Source organism: Myxine glutinosa, chromosome 6 (assembly GCF_964187855.1).
Source record: "Myxine glutinosa chromosome 6, kmMyxGlut1.1, whole genome shotgun sequence".
Taxonomy (NCBI): Eukaryota; Metazoa; Chordata; class Myxini; order Myxiniformes; family Myxinidae; genus Myxine; species Myxine glutinosa.
This window is the reverse complement of record NC_136266.1, coordinates 13,269,483-13,288,083: the sequence shown is the minus strand read 5'-3', so window position 1 is coordinate 13,288,083 and position 18,601 is coordinate 13,269,483. Positions and strand designations below refer to the sequence as shown.

At 42.8% G+C, this 18,601-nt stretch overlaps 1 protein-coding gene across 11 annotated transcripts in view; it reads left to right on the top strand.

Annotated features, from left to right (window-relative positions):
* Window positions 1-18,601, top strand: part of LOC137429600 (signal transducer and activator of transcription 1-alpha/beta) — a 107,894-nt gene that overhangs the window by 46,156 nt on the left and 43,137 nt on the right. For 7 of the 11 annotated variants that reach the window (XM_078779608.1, XM_078779607.1, XM_068119638.2 and 4 more), the window contains 5 exons: window positions 82-177; window positions 592-693; window positions 811-889; window positions 11,303-11,421; window positions 14,059-14,210. In XM_078779608.1, coding sequence (XP_078635734.1) covers window positions 82-177; window positions 592-693; window positions 811-889; window positions 11,303-11,421; window positions 14,059-14,210 — 548 coding nt within the window. The remainder of the gene's footprint in view (window positions 1-81; window positions 178-591; window positions 694-810; window positions 890-11,302; window positions 11,422-14,058; window positions 14,211-18,601) is intronic. The other 4 variants (XM_068119640.2, XM_078779609.1, XM_078779614.1 and 1 more) reach the window with 1 other exon arrangement.

Here is an 18,601-nt window from a genome sequence, read left to right as displayed (position 1 = left end):
TTTGTATACAATATGGTGATTATATTATCTGTAATTATTATTTTTAAAATAATTTTTTCCCCTTGTATTGTGAGCGTGCAGACATCTTATAGTTCTGAGCCAGTGCTCATGGCTCAGATCATTTCACGGTGCCTGAAAGAAGAGAAGATAATCTTGGATAGAGCTACAATGAACCACGTAATGTCTTCCGGAATTTCCTACACAAAACCTCAAGATCTTTTTTGGATTGAAGGAGATAAAAGCAAACCCTATATGAAGACTACAAGTTTTGATGTGTATTCTTGATCCTAATTGATTAGCGCAAATAAAAATAAGGCAAAAATAATAATAAAAATAATTGTCTGTTTCCATTTACAAGCTTTAATAATAACTAGGGTTGGAAATTTTATTTTTCCATGGATCCTGCTCACGCAATGAGGTTTTATAGCCATAAAACCACTATCTAGTTAACTTGTTGCTGCTTACGTGAGCAAGAGCATATCCATCTCTAACTGTAAAACTGGTTTGTTTCTTTGGATCACATGGTGAAAGAGAAGTTTTGGTACATTATTTAATTTTGTTGCTTTATAATTAAGAGCATTTTTCTTTCAGGGATCCAGTGGGTACATGAGGACCCAGAAGAGAAGCATACTAACAGAGAGGCAGGTTACCTTGGACCAAACCATTAACAACGAGGTGAAGAAACGTGTACAGGTGAGCTGACGTTAACAATGAAGCGCTGATAATTGTGCAGTTCTAAATTTGAAGGAAATGTTAAGAACTATGCATGCCCATGGTTGTGCATGGATTCTGTTTTGGACCTGTGTTCAGATTATTCAGCAAAACATGAGAATTCTGGAAGATTTTCAAGACGAGTTTGACTTTCTTTACAAGAACTCGCAATCCCGAGGTGAGACCTCATGCTGAAAGCAAAGCAAAAATGGATTGTGTGTGTAGAGATATATGTAATTGAGAGTTGGATACGTGTCGGCATGCGTGATTAAACCGAGACTGCCAGTGGGACTCCTTTCGCTGGATCATTCTTTTGTTTCCATCTCGTGTGGGCAGTGCCAGGGTTGTAGGTGGAGTTTTTAAATTGATTTTAAATTTTAAATTTATGAACATTCATAACCCCCCCCCCCCCCCCCCTTACTTATGCGATGTCGATGGTGTATTTTATTACCTCCGTCATCAAAGGTGGATCGAGGTTATATTTTCACCGCTATCTGTTTGTCTGTCTGTGAGCAGGATATCTCAAATAGTTATGGAAGGATTTGGATGAAACTTGATGGACAGGTTGGATGGGTGACAAGGTCGAATGATTTGATTTTGGTGAAGAACTGGATTGAACTGGAGGCGGGTGAAGTACCAACCAAGAATGAAGGTGTGGAGGTTGAAAGAGGTGACAGTAAGGGAGGCATTAAAAGAGAGGCTGAGTAGGGTAGAGGATGATGTGGTTGAGCTTGAAAGTGGTTGGATGTCAATGAAAGCTAGTCTGTTGGGAGCCGTTGGTGAGGTATGTGGATGGACAAAAGGACCACCGAGGCACTCGGAAACATGGTGGTGGGATGATGAAGTTGGAAAGAGGATTGACGAGAAGAGGAAGAAGTTCAAGGAGTGGCAGAAGGCGAAGGGTACGGGAGCAGAAACAGCAGAGCATGAAAGTTATAAGGCAGCCAGGAAGGCTGCAAAGAAAGAGGTAGCAAAGGCGCAGGAGGCATGTAGTAAAATGTTCGGAGAACGCTTGGATTCAGAAGAGGGTCAGAAAGCAGTATTCAGGATTGCAAAGCACATAGCGAAAGAGAGGTGTGACGTGATGGGGGTGAGTTGCTTGAAGGATGAAGTGGGACAAATCGTTGTCGACCCAGATGGAATTAAAGGAAGATGGAAAAGATATATGGAAATGCTGTTGAATACAGAGAATGAATGGGATGGCAACATAGAGAGTAACCCAGTTTTAGGACCGGCAGAGAAGATAACTGAGAAGGACGTTGAGGAAGCGATAACAGCAATGAAGAGTGGAAAAGCGGGAGGGCCGACGGGAGTTGTGGGAGATATGTTGAAGGCAGCAGGAAGTTGGGGTGTGAAGAGAATGACAGAGATCTGTAATCTGGTGGTGAAAGAAGGCCGCATTCCAGTGGATTGGGAACTGAGTACCCTCGTCCCTCTATACAAGGGGAAAGGTGACCCTCTGGAGTGTGGCTCGTACCGAGCGATAAAGTTATTGGAGCATGGAATGAAGGTATTGGAAAGGGTGTTGGAGAGGAGGATAAGGAAGAAAGTGAAGATCGACGAAATGCAGTTTGGATTTATGCCAGGAAGAGGAACGACAGATGCGCTTTTCATTGTGAGGCAGTTGCAGGAGAAGTACATGGAGAAGAGGAAGAAGTTGTTTTTTGGGTTTGTTGATCTGGAGAAAGCATTCGATAGGGTTCCACGCAAAGTATTGACATGGGCATTGAGGAAGTTAGGAGTGGAGGAATGGTTGATCAGAGTAGTGATGGCAATGTACAAAAGAGCGCGCACAGCTGTAAGGACGAAGGACGGGAACAGTGGTGAGTTTGAGGTGAAGGTGGGAGTGCATCAGGGGTCGGTACTAAGTCCACTACTATTTGTAGCTGTGATGGAGGTGCTGGCTCAGAACGTAAAGGAGGGTTTACCGTGGGAGTTGTTGTATGCAGATGATCTGGTGTTAATTGCGGAAAGTATGGATGGACTGAAGGAAAAGATGAACAAGTGGAAGGAATGTATGGAGACAAAAGGTCTGAAGGTGAATATCGGAAAGACGAAGGTGATGGCAAGTGGTAAAGCATGTGGTGAGGTGGAAAGAACTGGGAAGTGGCCGTGTGCTGTGTGCAGGAAGGGTGTCGGAGTGAACTCCATTCAATGTACAATGTGCGCTGAGTGGGTTCATCAAAAATGCAGTGGTCTGAGAGGGTCATTTACCAGTGTGGCAGTTACATTCAAATGTAAGGTGTGCACAGAGGGAGCTGCAGATGGAGGAAATGTTGAGTTGGATCTTGGAGACGGCGTGAAGCTGGAAGGTGTGAAAACATTTTGCTACCTCGGAGACATGCTGAATGGAGAAGATGGATCAGACTCGGCAACGGTTGCTCGAGTGAGATGTGCATGGAAGAAGTTTCGGGAACTGAGTGGCGTGCTGATGAGGAGGAGAGTGTCGCTGAAGCTGAAGGGAAAGGTGTATGCTGCATGTGTGAGAAGTGTTATGATTTATGGGAGCGAGACATGGGTAATGAACGTAGAGCAGCAACGAAGGCTGGAAAGGGTGGAAATGCGAATGGTTCGATGGATGTGCGGAGTATCGTTGAGAGAGAGGAAGACAAATGATGAATTGCGAAAGATGATGGGAATATTGCCTGTGATTGATGCTGTGAAGAGGCACAGGCTGAGATGGTTTGGTCATGTGTTGAGGAAGGATGAAAGTGACTGGTTGAGAAGAGTGATGGAAATTGATGTAGAAGGAAGTAGAGGACGGGGAAGACCGAGAAAGACTTGGCTAAAGATGGTGGAAGAAGAAATGCGGGCAAGGGGGTTAACAAGGAGAGATGCAGAAAATAGGGCAAAATGGAGAAGATTGTCATGGGGACCGCAAGGCTAACCCCCGCTCTCGCAGGGAAAATGGCCTTAAAATGCATGTTGTTGTTGTTGAAGAACTGGATACGATAATGTTTTAAAGTTTTTTTTTTTGTTTGTTTTTTTTTCTTTTTCTTTTTTTCCACATGTTCCTTTCACTGCTGATTGCATCATTTCTGAAAGCGTGGCTGATACAGTCCCGCTGTTAACAGTCAGCTGGTACTCATTTTGCCAACCTCAGAAGGGTGACAGGCTGAGTCAACCCACCTGATTTTATTTCAATGGCATGACAGGGGCTCAAAATCAAGACCCTAAGATCTCAAGGCCACCTTAATCGTTATTCCAACACCAAGCTGACATTTCAGTGATCGCTCACCATTGAGATGCAGGGCCAAAACGATATGTAACATGATATTTCAAAAAGTTGTGGATGGATTAGGACAGAACTTGGTGGATGAGTTTGGTCAGTGACCAGAACAAGCCGATTAGATTTTGGACGAGGTCCAGATCCAGATCCGCCATATATTAGTGGGATACAAAACTTAAACTGTTCTGCCTGGCAGAGGTATGCGCTCTACTGAGTACCTTTCTAGTATTAGAACTTGTAATACAGGCTTCCACCAGGTGGTACTATATTGTACACAATTAGATGGAATTGGGATCATCCTCTACCCTGAACTACCGGCCCTATTTTTTTTTTTTTTATACACAATTAGATGGGATTGGGATCATCCTCTACCCTGAACTACCGGCCCTATTTTTTTTTTAACGGCATATCCTATAGGGCAAAGCTGTCCAGAACAGTGTTTGTCCATCCATATGTATGTCCTTTCAAACGTATACCAATCAGAGTTGAGGATCTGGTCACATGACAGGGTGATGTGATTACGACTGATGTCTTTACGGCGGTATGGCGACCGACTCCGCATACCGCCATTTTGATTCCAATTTCGTTCAGGCCGAACATATTGTCGAACCTGTCATATATCACAATCACCATGCTCTACCTTTACGTTTTTCACTCAGTGTGAAACACAAACAAACCGATTGTTAAAATGACCATCAAATATCAAAAGCATAGGCGTTACGGGTCTTCCAACAATATGGTACGTATAGTCCTCTTAGGCTTCATGCCTCACCTTTGGACCGCTTCGGACGAATTAAGCCCAGGTTTCTTAATACAGTAGCTGAGTAGTGTATCGTTTCAGCAGTATCGTTTTTGTAATTATAATAATAATAATAATAATAATATAGTAAATATAACCATAACACTTTTAATTCCAATGTTGTGAATGGAAAGTTAATGGATTGAAGCGATATATGGTTCATGAATCGGTGATAAGTGATGTAACCGCGGAAGTAAGGAATTGGCCTCGGTTTGTTTTACAGTAATATCATTTTCGTAATAATGTTAACGTAACGTTAATATTATAGTAAATGTAATCGTAACACTAATCCCTTCATAGTGACTGCAAAGTTAATATATCTTCTACATATAAAATATATCTTCTATATATTCAAGTAGCTGCAGTTTTGTGTCCGGCCGTCATGCTACGTCATTACATCTATCTTCAACTAAAGTATCAAACAAGCCCGGCTGTGTCGGTGTTATACTTTCTGTCTTGTTTTGTTACCCCCTAAACCCACCCGAGTCTAACCACTGGTACATATAGAAGTAAAACAGACACTTCTCAAAAAAAAAATATATATATGTATATATATATATAATATCGGTTATAAAACTGGCCCCTGGGTGAACCAACATCCATGGCACGTAGAGCTCCCTAGTCAGTTACATCGTTGTTATGTGTGAACAGATAGGCCCCCGTCCGTTGTTTCAAGGGAAACAGGACAGATGTGTTGTGTGGGCTATAGTAGGTCTTCTTCCTCCTCTTCAATACCCCTGCTTTTCTTCCTTTATCCTCCTTTCAATCTTCTCTTTTTCATGGCATGGTGGTTGCCATTTCACACACTACACTGTACAATTTGGTTCAATCTCTTCCCGAAATTACCATTAAACATTAATCAGGTACAAACCCGTTATTCGTAACAAATTCCCTTTCTTTCTTCTATTAACTCTCACTTGTAGCACCACACACGACCACATTATAAGACACAGAACCACACACAAACACTTCAGATGGCGGAGGAGATAACAACGTTGCTGCTTTTCAAATGCACTGAGCAGGAAAACCCGTTGAGGAAGACTCAGACTCTGAGATGATTGGTCCCAAAGGTGGCATTGGATGGTGAGCTCACCAATGAGGAAGCACTGTGGCGTGTCAAAGGGAAAGCCATGGCCTTTGCTCCCGGAACTCCACCTCCCAATACATCCCTAGTGTGGGGAGATAGCTCCACTACTGACGTACAATTCTCTCTTACTTTCCCTTCATAATTTCTAATTCGTCTACCGAGACTCAGACAGAGCATAACAATTACAATGATCTGCATCAATGATTTGCCTCTTGCCCCTTCTGGGCGAGGTTTTACATTCACATCACATTTTCCCTCTAAAGCCTCCATAGTGCATGCTGTCTCACTCGCATTCACACCCTTCTGCTTTCCTTACCCCTCCTTATTCCTTATTTGCTTCCCATTTTGGGATTGGCACACGTCTGTCGACGTCTGCCGGAATGAGTCAAAGACCGAACCAATGCCTTGCCCTGCCTCTTTATCTTCTTCTCTTCCTATCTATGCTTCTTCGGTAATGTTTAGTTTAAATTGTAGAAGGGGATATGTGCTAAGGGTTGGAATCTGCTCTTATGTTCCTTTTGCATGTGCTAAGGGTTGGAATCTGCTCTTATGTTCCTTTTTTAAATTGTTTGCTGTGCCTGTACAAATGTGCCTTTTCTGATAGATTGATGTGCTTTGTAAATACGTGCATTGCATTTCGTAAACGGTTATCCATACTGCTTGTTTGTCTCATTCTATCTATTGGCTTCATTTAGAGTGCAACATTAGATATACGGGATGTTCTGCCCCACTGATTGGCCCCGTAATTAGCCAGTGTATACACAACCATTCCGCTCAGCCATACATAAGAAATAGGCAGGTGCAGACTGACGGTACGTACCCCAACGTACCCCAATGTACCCCAATTGGCATTGCCGGCCCACCGGGAAAGGTAACGCATTTTTAAAAGAGTGAGGATCCTGCAAGGTTTTGAGGAATCGATCAGCGTTTGTAGTTGCTTGCCAACCCAACGGACCATTGACTTTTCCACGGCATAGCGGTCTGCAGAGCCAGAGGTCGGGAAGAGTCCGAGAAGTCCCCTTCGTGGTGAACCCCGAACCTTGGTTCCATAACAATATACAAGTTGCTGTAAGGAAAGTTATATTTACGGCATAAACCGTAGGGCAAAGTCGTCTTGAACAGTGTCTGTATGTATGCATGTATGTCCCTCACAAATGTACACCAATCAGAGCTGAGGACCTGGTCACATGATAGGGGTGATGTGATGTGATTATGTCTGTCATGTTATTACGACGTACGACAGCTGATTCCACACACCGCCATTTTGATTTCTATGCCTTTCAGTCCGAACATTTCATCGAACGTTTTTCATTCAGTGTGAAACACAAACAAAACCGATTGTTAAAATGACCATCAAATATCTAAAGCATAGGTGTTATGGGTCTTCCAACGACACTACGTATAGGCCTTTGGCTTCACCTTCAGGCCGCTTCGGACAAATTCGCCCAGGTTTCTTTATACCATTGTAACGTTTTCGTAATAATAATGTTAATAATAATAGTTATGATATATAGTAAATATATTCGTAACACTGCAATCCCTTTGTCGTGACTGCAAAGTTACTGGATTGAAGCGGTGTATGGTTGTTTCATGGATGACTCAAAACATATGGAATAAACCAGTGTCTTAATGCAATCTCTTTACTTCTATGGTGACAGACAGCTTAGCGACTTACAGTACTCCAAATTTTTAAAATACTTACATTATTTGTTAACTGGTGTCCCCACCCAGGTCATACTATCAAATAAAAGAGCTGTATCGATTTTTAAAAAAAGTGAATAAATAGAGAATATAAAAGAGAGAATAGAGAGAATAGAAAGAAAATAATAAAGAGAGAGTTTTTGAGGTAGAAAAAAAAAATCTGCTTTCTGAAAAGGGGAAGGTCGTAAGTGTTTCAAAATGCATGGGAAGGTAAAGAGTTCCATAGTTTGGCAGTAGAGGGAAAGAAACAAACATCATAACAGCCCAACCTTGAGTTGCCCACACAATAATCATGTGATGTAGAGGCTTGTCGAGTATTCCATGGTCTCGCTAATGGTAGAGGTACACAAGCAGTAAGTTCTTGGGAGCCGAAACTGAAGTAATAACTGTAGAAAAGAGAAAGAGAGCCAACTTTGTGGTGTAATTCGAGCGGTCGAGTTTTGAGGTCAGATTGGGAAAGTTGATAATTCAGATTACTTTGGATTAAATTCTGTTCAGCAGGTATGCGGAGCTAGAACCGCCCCAGATGTGAGAGCAGTACTCTATACAAGGACGAATCAATCCTTTATATAGTTGAAGCAATTGTTGAGAGGATAAGAATCTTCAACATCTGAACAGGAATCCTAGTTTCTTCAAGGCAGCCTTAGCTATTTGTGGAATTGTGGATTCTAGGTTAAATTTGATGTATGGTAATACCTAGTAGGTTTATTGAATCACTTGGTGTAATTGTGGAGCTGTCATAGGAGATTGGAGAGTTGAGAGGAGTCTTCGAGAGAGATGGGAAGAAATTGAGTTTTAGAAACATTAAACTTAAGCCGATTACATTTGCTTCACTGGAAAATCTTGTCCAAATCCAAATTCAAAGAGATGGAGATCAAATGAGATGGAGATTGAGTGAGGGAAGATGGGGCAGATGGGAAAAACATGGAGGAATTTCATGTCGAGTCATCAGCATACTCATGCATTTGGTTATTTGTAGAAGAAAGAAGGTCATTGATGAAAATAAGGAAGAGTGTTGGAGACAGAACAGACCCCTGAGCGACACTGCTGTTGATAGGGAAGGAGGGAGATGTTGAACCATCACCAATTACAGAGATAGAGCGGTCGGAGAGAAAGCTCGGTATGATAGAGCAGAGTGAAGGAGGATAGCCGAAAGAGGGAAGCATCGATATCAGACCCTGATGCCAAACTCTGTCAAAGGCTTTTGTGTTAGCAAGGCCTACAACAAAGGATTCTCAAAAGTCTCTTATAGAAGAGGCCCGGACATTCGTAATGTAAGAAAGGATATCACCGGTGGATCTTGCCTTGCGAAGGCCATGTTGATGGTCAGATAGAAGACTGAGAGATTCAAGATGCTTGAGGAAATGGGAATTGAGAAGACATTAAAAGACTTTGGAAATACCTGAGACATAACAGAAGTAAATAGACACCTTAAGTTTATTCGTTTCATCTGTATAACGCAGTTTTACTCAGCGATTTGTACTAATATTCGCCTATTTGCAGAAACTAGTTCCTGGGTATTGTACGACAATGAACTATGCCTCGAACCCAGGGAACACACTAACTTTCCGATTTTCAAAGAGGACGAATTGTTGGCCAATCGGAAGGTGGAGTCAGCCAGTGTCCAATAGCTCAGAACCTTGGCATGCCGCTTTCTATGGTCAATCGGGTGATTGTGCAATTCACCCGCGAAGGCAAGGTAGCCACATCTTGCTGTTCTCGTCGACCTGAGCCCTCAGAAAGGTGTCTTAGAGCTGTCAAGCGGTCCATTGAAAAAACTCCCTGTTGCAAGGCAGCAGATGTTGCAGAGGAGGTCCACGTTAACTCAAGAACTGCTGTGCAGTACCTTCTTCAACTGGGCTACTATGGGGGAGAGCAGCTAGGAGAATACCTCTTCTTAGACCCAGCCAACATTCAAAGGAGAAAGAAGTTTCCCTGACGAGATGGCCAACAGACCCTTGGAGTTTTGGCAATCTCATTTTTTCAGATGAGTCCCAATTTGCTCAATTTTCTGACAGTGGACACCTATGAGTCTGGAGACTTTCCAGGCAAGAGTTTTCTTTGAACCGATTGCAGCGAACTGTCAAACAGTGGTTTTTCAGTGATGGTGTAGGGAGTAATCTGAAGCGCTGGTCGGTCAGAGTTTGTGGAGTGTGTTGGCAACATCAACTCTACAATACACATTTCTATCCTTGGGGATGGATTTCTCCCTTTCTTCTCCACTGGTCAGATGGTCAAAAACAACACTGTTCATGGAAGATGGAGCTCCATGCCACACTGCAGAAAAGACCAAAGAATGGCAGGACGGAAATGGGATCAAGCGACTTCAATGGCCAAGTCGGTCTCCTGACATGAATCCCATTGAACACCTCTGGGCCATATTGGATCGAGCTGTTCAGAAAATGTCCACTAAACCAACATCACGGGCAGAATTGCTAAACCTTTTGCGTGAAGCCTGGGCAGAAATCCCACAAGAGAAAATTTCGAAACTCATTAGTGTTCTATGCCTGAAAGAGTAAAAGCGTTGAAATCTGAAAATGGCAAATCTACAAAAATACTAGTGTATGTATTAAAATGGATCAAATGTATTTAAAATGTGCATTAAATACATTTCTTTAAAAATAATGGTGTCTATTTACTTCTGTCATGTCTGTGTAGTAGAAGTCAGAGCAATAGCCAGTAGTTGGATGAGTTTGAAGGATCACCCTTCTTTAAAATAGGCTGTACTAAGGTATTTTTCCAGGAAAGAGTAAAAGTTTGGGTTTTTAAACAAAAACGAAACAAACGAGCAAGCACGGGAGCAAGTTCTGAAGCACACTCCTTCAAGACATGAGGATGAATGCCATCTTGTCCGTATAAGCCTTGCTTGTGTCCAGAGAGAGGAGTACTTTTTTCACTGCGTGAAAAGAGATTATAGGGAGGAGCATAGGATTGGTAACGGGTGCATCAGAGGGATATGGAATGTTAGAGTCATCCAGTGTGGAACTAGAGGAGAAAGGAGAACTAAAAAAGAGTTGCTTTATCAGATGGAGAGACAGCAATAGTATCGTCGGAACGGAACAGCGAAGGAAAGGTGGAGCGACAAAAATTGTTGGTGACACTTTTAGCTAAGGACCAGAAAGATCTATGAGTGGAAGAAGATGAGAGGTTGTCACATTTATTTTGGATAAAAGAATGCTTCGCCTCACGAATAACATGTTTGCAATGATTTCAGCAGATATGAAAGCTGAATGTGAGTTGGAGGAAGAAGAGTTTTTCCATGTCCCTTATACCGCATCCCTTGCATAAATGGCTGCAGAGGTGGAATTGTTGAACGAAGAGTTGGTAGGAGAGATAAATTTGAAAGAGAAGGTGATATAAGCCTCCATTCCTGCAACAATAACCTCAGCTATACGTTCAGCAGAGATAGAGGCATCGGCCGAGGAGAGGCAGTAGTCTTTCCAGGGAAAATCAGAAAATAAGTTTCGCAAACCAGTCCAGTCAGCGCTATTGAAATGCCAATACTGGCTTATTTTTCATGACACTTATTTGTAATGATGTATCATTAAGTGCCTTAACACCTGCAAGTCGATCATTTTACTTGTAAAGACTTTCCCGTTTTGTAAGCCACTTGTCCATCTTGCATTGGGGTTTTTACAAATTGTAACACATACGGAGTGTTAAGATGCAGTTTTTTTGTTTTATTCTCTCAGCTTCTTTGTGTGGTTCATATGTGCAGTTTGAGTGTTGAAGCAGTGTCACGTGTTCACATGTCTGCCCCGCACTCAACCCCCAGCAGATGGAGGTGAAACCACCAAAATGGAACCCAGATCTCCACCGCAAACTCAAACTTCTGCCCAGGAGGAAGCAAAGCAATTGCAGGGAATGCTTTTGCATCTCGACCAAAGCCGCAAGGTGTGCACTCTTTTATTTAATTTACAAATACCTTTTTTTTCTTCTTTTTTTTTTTTCTTGTTTTACAAAGTTGTCATGTTCATTCCTTTTCTTGTCCTTTCTCCTTGTATCTTCATGGGTTGTTGGTGTTCTTGTTGATGTCACTAGTTTATGATTTTTATTCCCAATCTCTTGTATCCTCACTTGTGTAAGAAGTTAATCATTTAGTTTTGCCCTTGCGTGTCTCTGCAACGTTGGGTTGTTGGAAGAATACATTGCATGAGTGCTTTATTGAGACCCATGTTTAAACTTGAAATAAAAGGCATCATGCGTGTTTTGAGGAACAAATCACCGTTAGTGTATTCGTCTGAACTGATAAAACAAATTAATTTGGTTGTAACGCCATTTTGTCAGTCTCGCTGATTGCTGGTGGCCAATATGCCATGGCTGTGTAATCAGTGACTGCTCGTGCTGGTTATAAAGTTTGTTGCTTCATGTATCCTGCCTGAGTAGTGTTTTGGCCATTTATCCCATCATGTCTGTGCCTTACCAACATCCTATTCACTTTCACCCTTAGCATCTATATTTCACTCTACAACTAACAGGGATGCCTCTTCGTGGTGGTTGTAACACCCAACACAAGTCGGGGACCAAATCTTCCCCATTCTTCCCTGCTTGCTGCCCGGATTTGTCAGGGCAGCGCGATCACGGTCAAAGTGCCAATTGGTCACCATGGACCGGCCCTTTCCCTCTTGTCCCTGTCCCTTCTCTCTCTCTCTCTCTCTCTCTCTCTCTCTCTCTCTCTCTCTCTCTCTCTAACTCTAACTCTAACTCTAACACTGTCGTGGCTCCGACTTCCTGAAGGCAGGGGTACACCATCCTAGATGTGGAGGACCTCTGGGTCATTTCTGGGAGGTCAATGGGCTTGTTCAATAGAACTGTTCACTCTATACAACAGTTTACGTTTTGTATCCCACTGATAGGCCGGATCCGGATCAGAAACTGAAACAAAATCTAGTCGGTTTGGCCTTGTCACACAACCAGCGTGTGCACCAAGTATCGTCCGAATCCCTTCATAACTTTTTCAGATATCCTACTCACAGGCAAACAAACAGGGGTGAAAACATAACCTCCCCCACCAACACCATTCTTTTAAGCATGGGGATAATATGAAGATCGCAATCATAACAACAGATAATGCAAAATATAAATTCCATTTCATGACAATAGCAGTCTGTCAGCTCAGAGAAAGAGAGAGAGTGAAGAGACAAGAGGGAAAGGTCCCGTCCATAGGGACCGATCGGCACTCTGACCGTGACCGCACTGCTCTGACGAATCCAGGCAGCAGAGAAGAATGGAGAAGATTTGGCCCCCGACTTGCATTGTATGGGGAGTGTGGGAGGGGGGGGGGGGGGGTACAACCACCGCGAAGAGGTATCCCCGATCGTTGCATGTAAACTGTTGAGCTTGGAGGAGGTGTGTGCTGTTCTAGTTTAAAATTTTTTTATATTTGGATGTAAACTGAACATGTTTATTCCTCATTCCACAGGAATACACTTGTTCAAATGACCCACTTTCGATCCACCTCCTTTGCAAGCTTAAGCTTTATAGTTCACCTTGAAACTTTTAACCTTTTTTGTGACATTGCTTTCCCTTATCCTTCCGAATATGAGCCTCCATTTGCTTCCTCATCAGGTCAATTTACTCGACTGGCGTACCTGCTTGTTTTTGTACTTTTTCATTTCTGCTTGTGTCACATTGTATTATTTTATTTTTGTCATCACAATGCTGCCAGTGTTTGAACCATCTGGTACTTTGAAATATATCTTACCATACGTGCTTGCATATGTAGAGTGGAAAAACTGCATCTCTGACTTGTAATTAGGCAAACTCGCCTCCAATTGTTTGTCACCATGTTGAATATCTCAAGGCCGATGCTTCAGTTCCGAGGAGCCATCATCACTCCAGATCATTACTGCCTTGGGGAAACTCCTGATGCTTCAGCTCAGTTCTGGTTACCACATCCGAGGAAGGACGTAGTTGCTATAGAGAGGGTTCAGCATAGAGCGACGAGATTGATTCTGGGCCTAGCTTATCTCAGCTATGAGGAGCAGCTGAAGGAGACAGGACTTCATACATTAGAAAGGAGGTGATTGAGGGGATCTGATCTCGAGATGTTGAGGATGATGAAGGCTGTAGACAGAGTAAATGCATAAAAGTTATTTTTCAGCAGAATAGACAGTGATAGGACCAGAGGTTGTAGGTTGAGAGTTAAGGGGAGAGTTATGATGTCGTTAAGTCGAGGGTCTTTCACTCCGAGAGTAGTTAATGCATGGAATAGTCTCCCTGTAAAGGTCATGGCAGCAAAACTAGATAGCTTAACCTGGAATTACATAGGTACCAAGAACCATTGAAGATGGAGGGGTACGGGGATAACATGAAGGTCCTGTTGGCCTCCTACTGCAATTAACTTCCTTGTAACAGGGAATCTACTCGAGCTCCAATGAAGTTCTGGTACGATTTGTTCATAACATGCATAACTCATTCTTTGCATGCAAAGGGCAGATAGTATTTTTACAGTGAGCATAAATACAGGTCACACAATATAAACGAAGAGTGTTGTCCTGCACACGCTTATATTTCATGTATGACGTGCAGGAGATTCTGCATCTGATTGCAGAGTTAATCGCCATAATCAACTATACACTATCCAAGCCTTTGCTGGAGGAACTGCAGGAGTGGAAACGCAGCCAGCAAATTGCTTGCATTGGTGGTCCACCTATGGTCTGCCTGCGTCAGCTGGAGTATTGGTGCGTGGCCCAGTGTGATGTATCATGTTTTAGTTTTATGGAATGTTTTGCAAAAAAAGAAAACGAATTTGTGGTGTTTTAGTCATTTAATAAAAGTCCCCTCTTTGCTGGTTTTGGACCATTGTGAGACATGTTATTTATTTTTCTTCTTCATCCTCTCTATGCTTGAGTTCATCGGGGTTTGAGCCTATCTTAGAAGGGCCTAATTGTCAGGCTAAGCTTGAATTATTCAGCTTGTGTGAAATTGTGTGAACGATGAAAGTAGAGGAATTGGAACAATGCGACTGTCGCCAATATGCCTCCGCATAGTCCCACAACGGTTAGATGCCATCACTCTGCATTTGTATGGGAAGTGGATAACGTTTGTGAAGTTTCATGTTGATCGGATAAGGTTCGTTTTTCTATCCAAGATGGCTGCCAAACCACGTGACCTATGACATCATCAGTTTCAAACTATATGCAACAGTGCTGCTAGATGATATTTGTAAAATTTCGCATCGATAGGGTGGCGCTTTCAGATATAATTATTTAATATTTTCCTTCAATCCAAAATGGCTGCCAAACCATGTGACATATGATGTCATAAATTTAATATTTCAATACAAATGGGTCATAGATCATGTGCATGCAATTTCAGATTTTTAGGATAAGGAATTAGATTAAAACATTTTTGGCTGGTATACCACTTCACCTATGATGTCATCATTATCATGATTTTGTTCCCCATTGGGAGTACTTGACAATGTGGCAAGTTTCAAATTTTTCCATTCAGCAGTTTCCGATAATTTTTTTAAAATTATTTGCTTTTGATCCAAGATTTGCCATACCACGTGACCTATCACATCACAATTATCATAAAAATCATTCTGCATGGGTGTCACTCCTACCCGGAAAGTTTCGTCTCAATCGGACATATGGTTGCTGAGAAAAACGGGGTTTAGCCCGTATGGACAGACAGACGGACGTACGTACGGACGGACAACCCGAAAACATAAAAGTCCGGCGACTTTGTCGGAGGAGGCATAAAAAGAAGGCAGAGCTTTGTGATCCAATCTCTTTATTCCACGAGGAACTGACAACGGGACATGAACAAACCATCGATCAATTAATGGTCAGAGTCTAAAAATTATTCACTAACCAATTGTTTTCGCATTTTTTTCCTTTCAGGAGCGAGACTTATGGAAAAGCAAGGTAGAACTCATAAGTTTCGATAGCAAGGTTACTTTTGATAGCACGGCATCCTGTCTTGCTCTACAAACTCGCTGCCAGTGGCATCGATGGTGAACTCCACACATGGCTTACTGACTTCCTCTACTCTCGTAGCCAACGTGTGGCTCTCAACAGAATTCGTTAATTTTCTCCCTTTCAAGGCTGAAGTGTCCCAAGGCCGTGTTCTGGGCCCAATCTTATTCCTGATCTTCATAAATGATCTCTCTCATTCCCTGGAAAATCCCCTTTATCTATTTACTGATGATTCTAACCTCTGCCATGAGATCCTTCAGAAATGCAGGCTGCAGACTTTTCCCTCTCTTCAGACCTTGGCAAAAACAATCACAAGCTGGTCAAACACCTGGAATATGTCTTTCAATCCTGACAAATCTCCAACTCTGACCCTCTCTCTCTGAAAGAACCATCTGGCAAACCCTCCGATCTACTTTCATAACAATCCTCTTGAGGATGTTCAATTATTCAAATTCCTGCGTCTCACCATCAGCCATGGTCTTTCTTGGGGAAACCACATTTTAACATTGGCCTCCAAAGCCAGCCGCTGACTGGGCAGTGGGCATCCTCCATCATACAAAGTCCTTCCTTGGCACTACTGAACTCCAATCCACCTACAAAGCCTTCATCCGCAGCTTTATAGAGTATTGCTATCTCCTCTGGGCTGCCTCCCCTGCCTCACACCTTGCTCAACTTGATGCTGTGGAAACCAAGGCCTTCAAGATCAATGCAATCTCCCGCAGGATCACTGCTCACTTCCACTCATTCATACCTCTTTTTTCACGCCTGTGGAATCAACTTCCACATTCTCTTCAATCTCATTCTTCCCTCCAGGTTGTCAAGACAGCTGTTCACCACAATCTCAGATCTTCCCCAATCTAAAACCATGATATTTTCTACCCTCATTAACCATGTGACCCCAAGCCCTCCTCCTTCCTAATTTCCAGTTTTTCCCCCCTGAGGGTATTCTTCTGTGTCCATCTTGTCCATTCCATGAGTCCTTTCCTGCCCCCCATTCCTCTCCCCACACCCATTGTTTGTCCAGGTGTCCCTCTGCCTTGTACTTCAACTCCACCGTCCCCCGTCCCCGTCCCCCCCTCTCTCTCTCTCTCTACTGTTGCTTTTGTCCTGTTACATCATGATCTTTTTAGTGCATTGCTCCCCCATGAGACTTGACTGTGTGTACAAAAATACCCAAAAACTTTCTAACATAAAGGGAACGAGAATGGCGCTCTGCAGAGCTCATACCTCCACCAGACTGAACAGTTTACGTTTTGTATCCCACTGATAGGTTAGACCTGGATCCGGACTTGAACCAAAATGTAATCAGCTTGTTCTTGTCATCTAACCAACTTAGCCACGAAGTTTTGTCATAATCCATCCACAACCTTTTGAAATATAATGCTATATATCGTTTGGCCCCATCGCTCAATGGTGAAGAATCACTTTTAAAAAAATAGAAAATTTTCGTATCCGGATTCAGATCTTCACCAAAATCGTATCGATTCGTCCTTGTCACACACCAAATGCGTACACCAAGTTTTGTCCGAATCTGTCCATAACTTCTTGAGATATCATGATACACATAGTTTTCCCCCAATCTCTCAATGGTGACGAATCACATAAAAAATGATCGGATCCAGATCCGGATCTGGATCTTCACCAAAGTCCAATCATTTTGTCCTTGTCGTAAACCCAACCCAATCCACCAAATTTTGTCCGAATCTGTCAACAACCTTTTGAGATATCTTGTTCATAAACAAACAGACAGACAGGGGTGAAAATATAACCTCCTTTGGGGGTGGAGGTAATGAAGGAAGAGCAACAGGAAAGGGTGGAGAGAAGGAAGCACTGAAACTACTAAGTAAGATGCTTGAGTTAGAAAGGGTAAAAAATGTGATCATGGGCCAGAATTGGGGATGACGAGAGAGCGTCACGCACTGCTTGTTTGAAGCCCTAGAGAGAAGAATGTGACAGAACAGCCTCTGGATTGTCGTTCCCAAGATGAAATAAACGAGGAACAAAGAAGTTGAAGGTGGCACTCAGCCTGGATTTTGGAAGTTTAACGAGGAGGGGGTTAGTGGAAGAACAGGTGCAATCTGGAGTTGATAAGGAGGGTGGGAGGATAGAGGGGGTGATGTTGGAGAACATATGGTAGAAAACGGAGAGACATCTGACCTAACTGGGATGTGAAAGCACAGACATTAAACTTCAGCCTCATCACAGAAGATTCCACTAATATTGAGAGCTATAGATTCCACAGAATCCAGGAGAGACAGATGTGATGGTCTGTGAGCAACTCTGATTATTTTTTTCAAAGAATAATTGGATCAACAAGAGGATGCCCCATCTGCGGCTGGCTTTGCAGGATGGTTGGCCCAGGAAAGGTCATGTCTGATGGTAATGCCTCGAGGTTCAAGAACCTCTTTCAGGGGATGACAAAATAAATAGATGTGGGTTCATTTGGCGATTCTGCGTCGGACTGGCGACCCATCCAGGATAGTGCACAATAGCCAGGGAAACTGTTTCGACAGCCCTAGCCATCATTATGATGCAAAAAGGAGTGGTCATCATCATCATCATCATCATCATCATCCATCATTTGGCGATCATTCCAGATCGATATGGTGAGGGAGGGAATTTCCCAGAATTGAATGTAATCCCAGGATTGAATGTATTTATCAGATCAGAATGTAATCATTTCCAGGTCAACAGATATATATATATATATCATATGTGTGTGTGCACACATATTGGCGCCAGGAAGGGCATCCGGTCATAAAAACATTGCCTCAAACAGGGAACCATGATTGTCATGGGGCCCGCAAGGCTAACGCCCGCTCTAGCGGGGTAAATGGCCTTAAAAACGATCATTCATTCATTCATTCATATGTGTGTGTGCAGTTGCTGTCTGCCAAGCAGAGGGATGGGGTACTGTACGACACAATGTGGAGTCATCTCCAAAAAGGAAGAGAGGGTTTTCCAGAGCATCAGAGAGGTCGTCAATGTAGATGAGGAACAAGACTAGGCCCAAAACACTTCCTTGGGAAACTCCAGCCTCCGCTGGGACATGGGAGGACAGAGTTCCATGGATGGGAGTGAAACGGATCTGCATCGTTTAGGACACTTGATTGTATTCTGTTTCCCTTCCAGTCCCTCATTTTTCTACT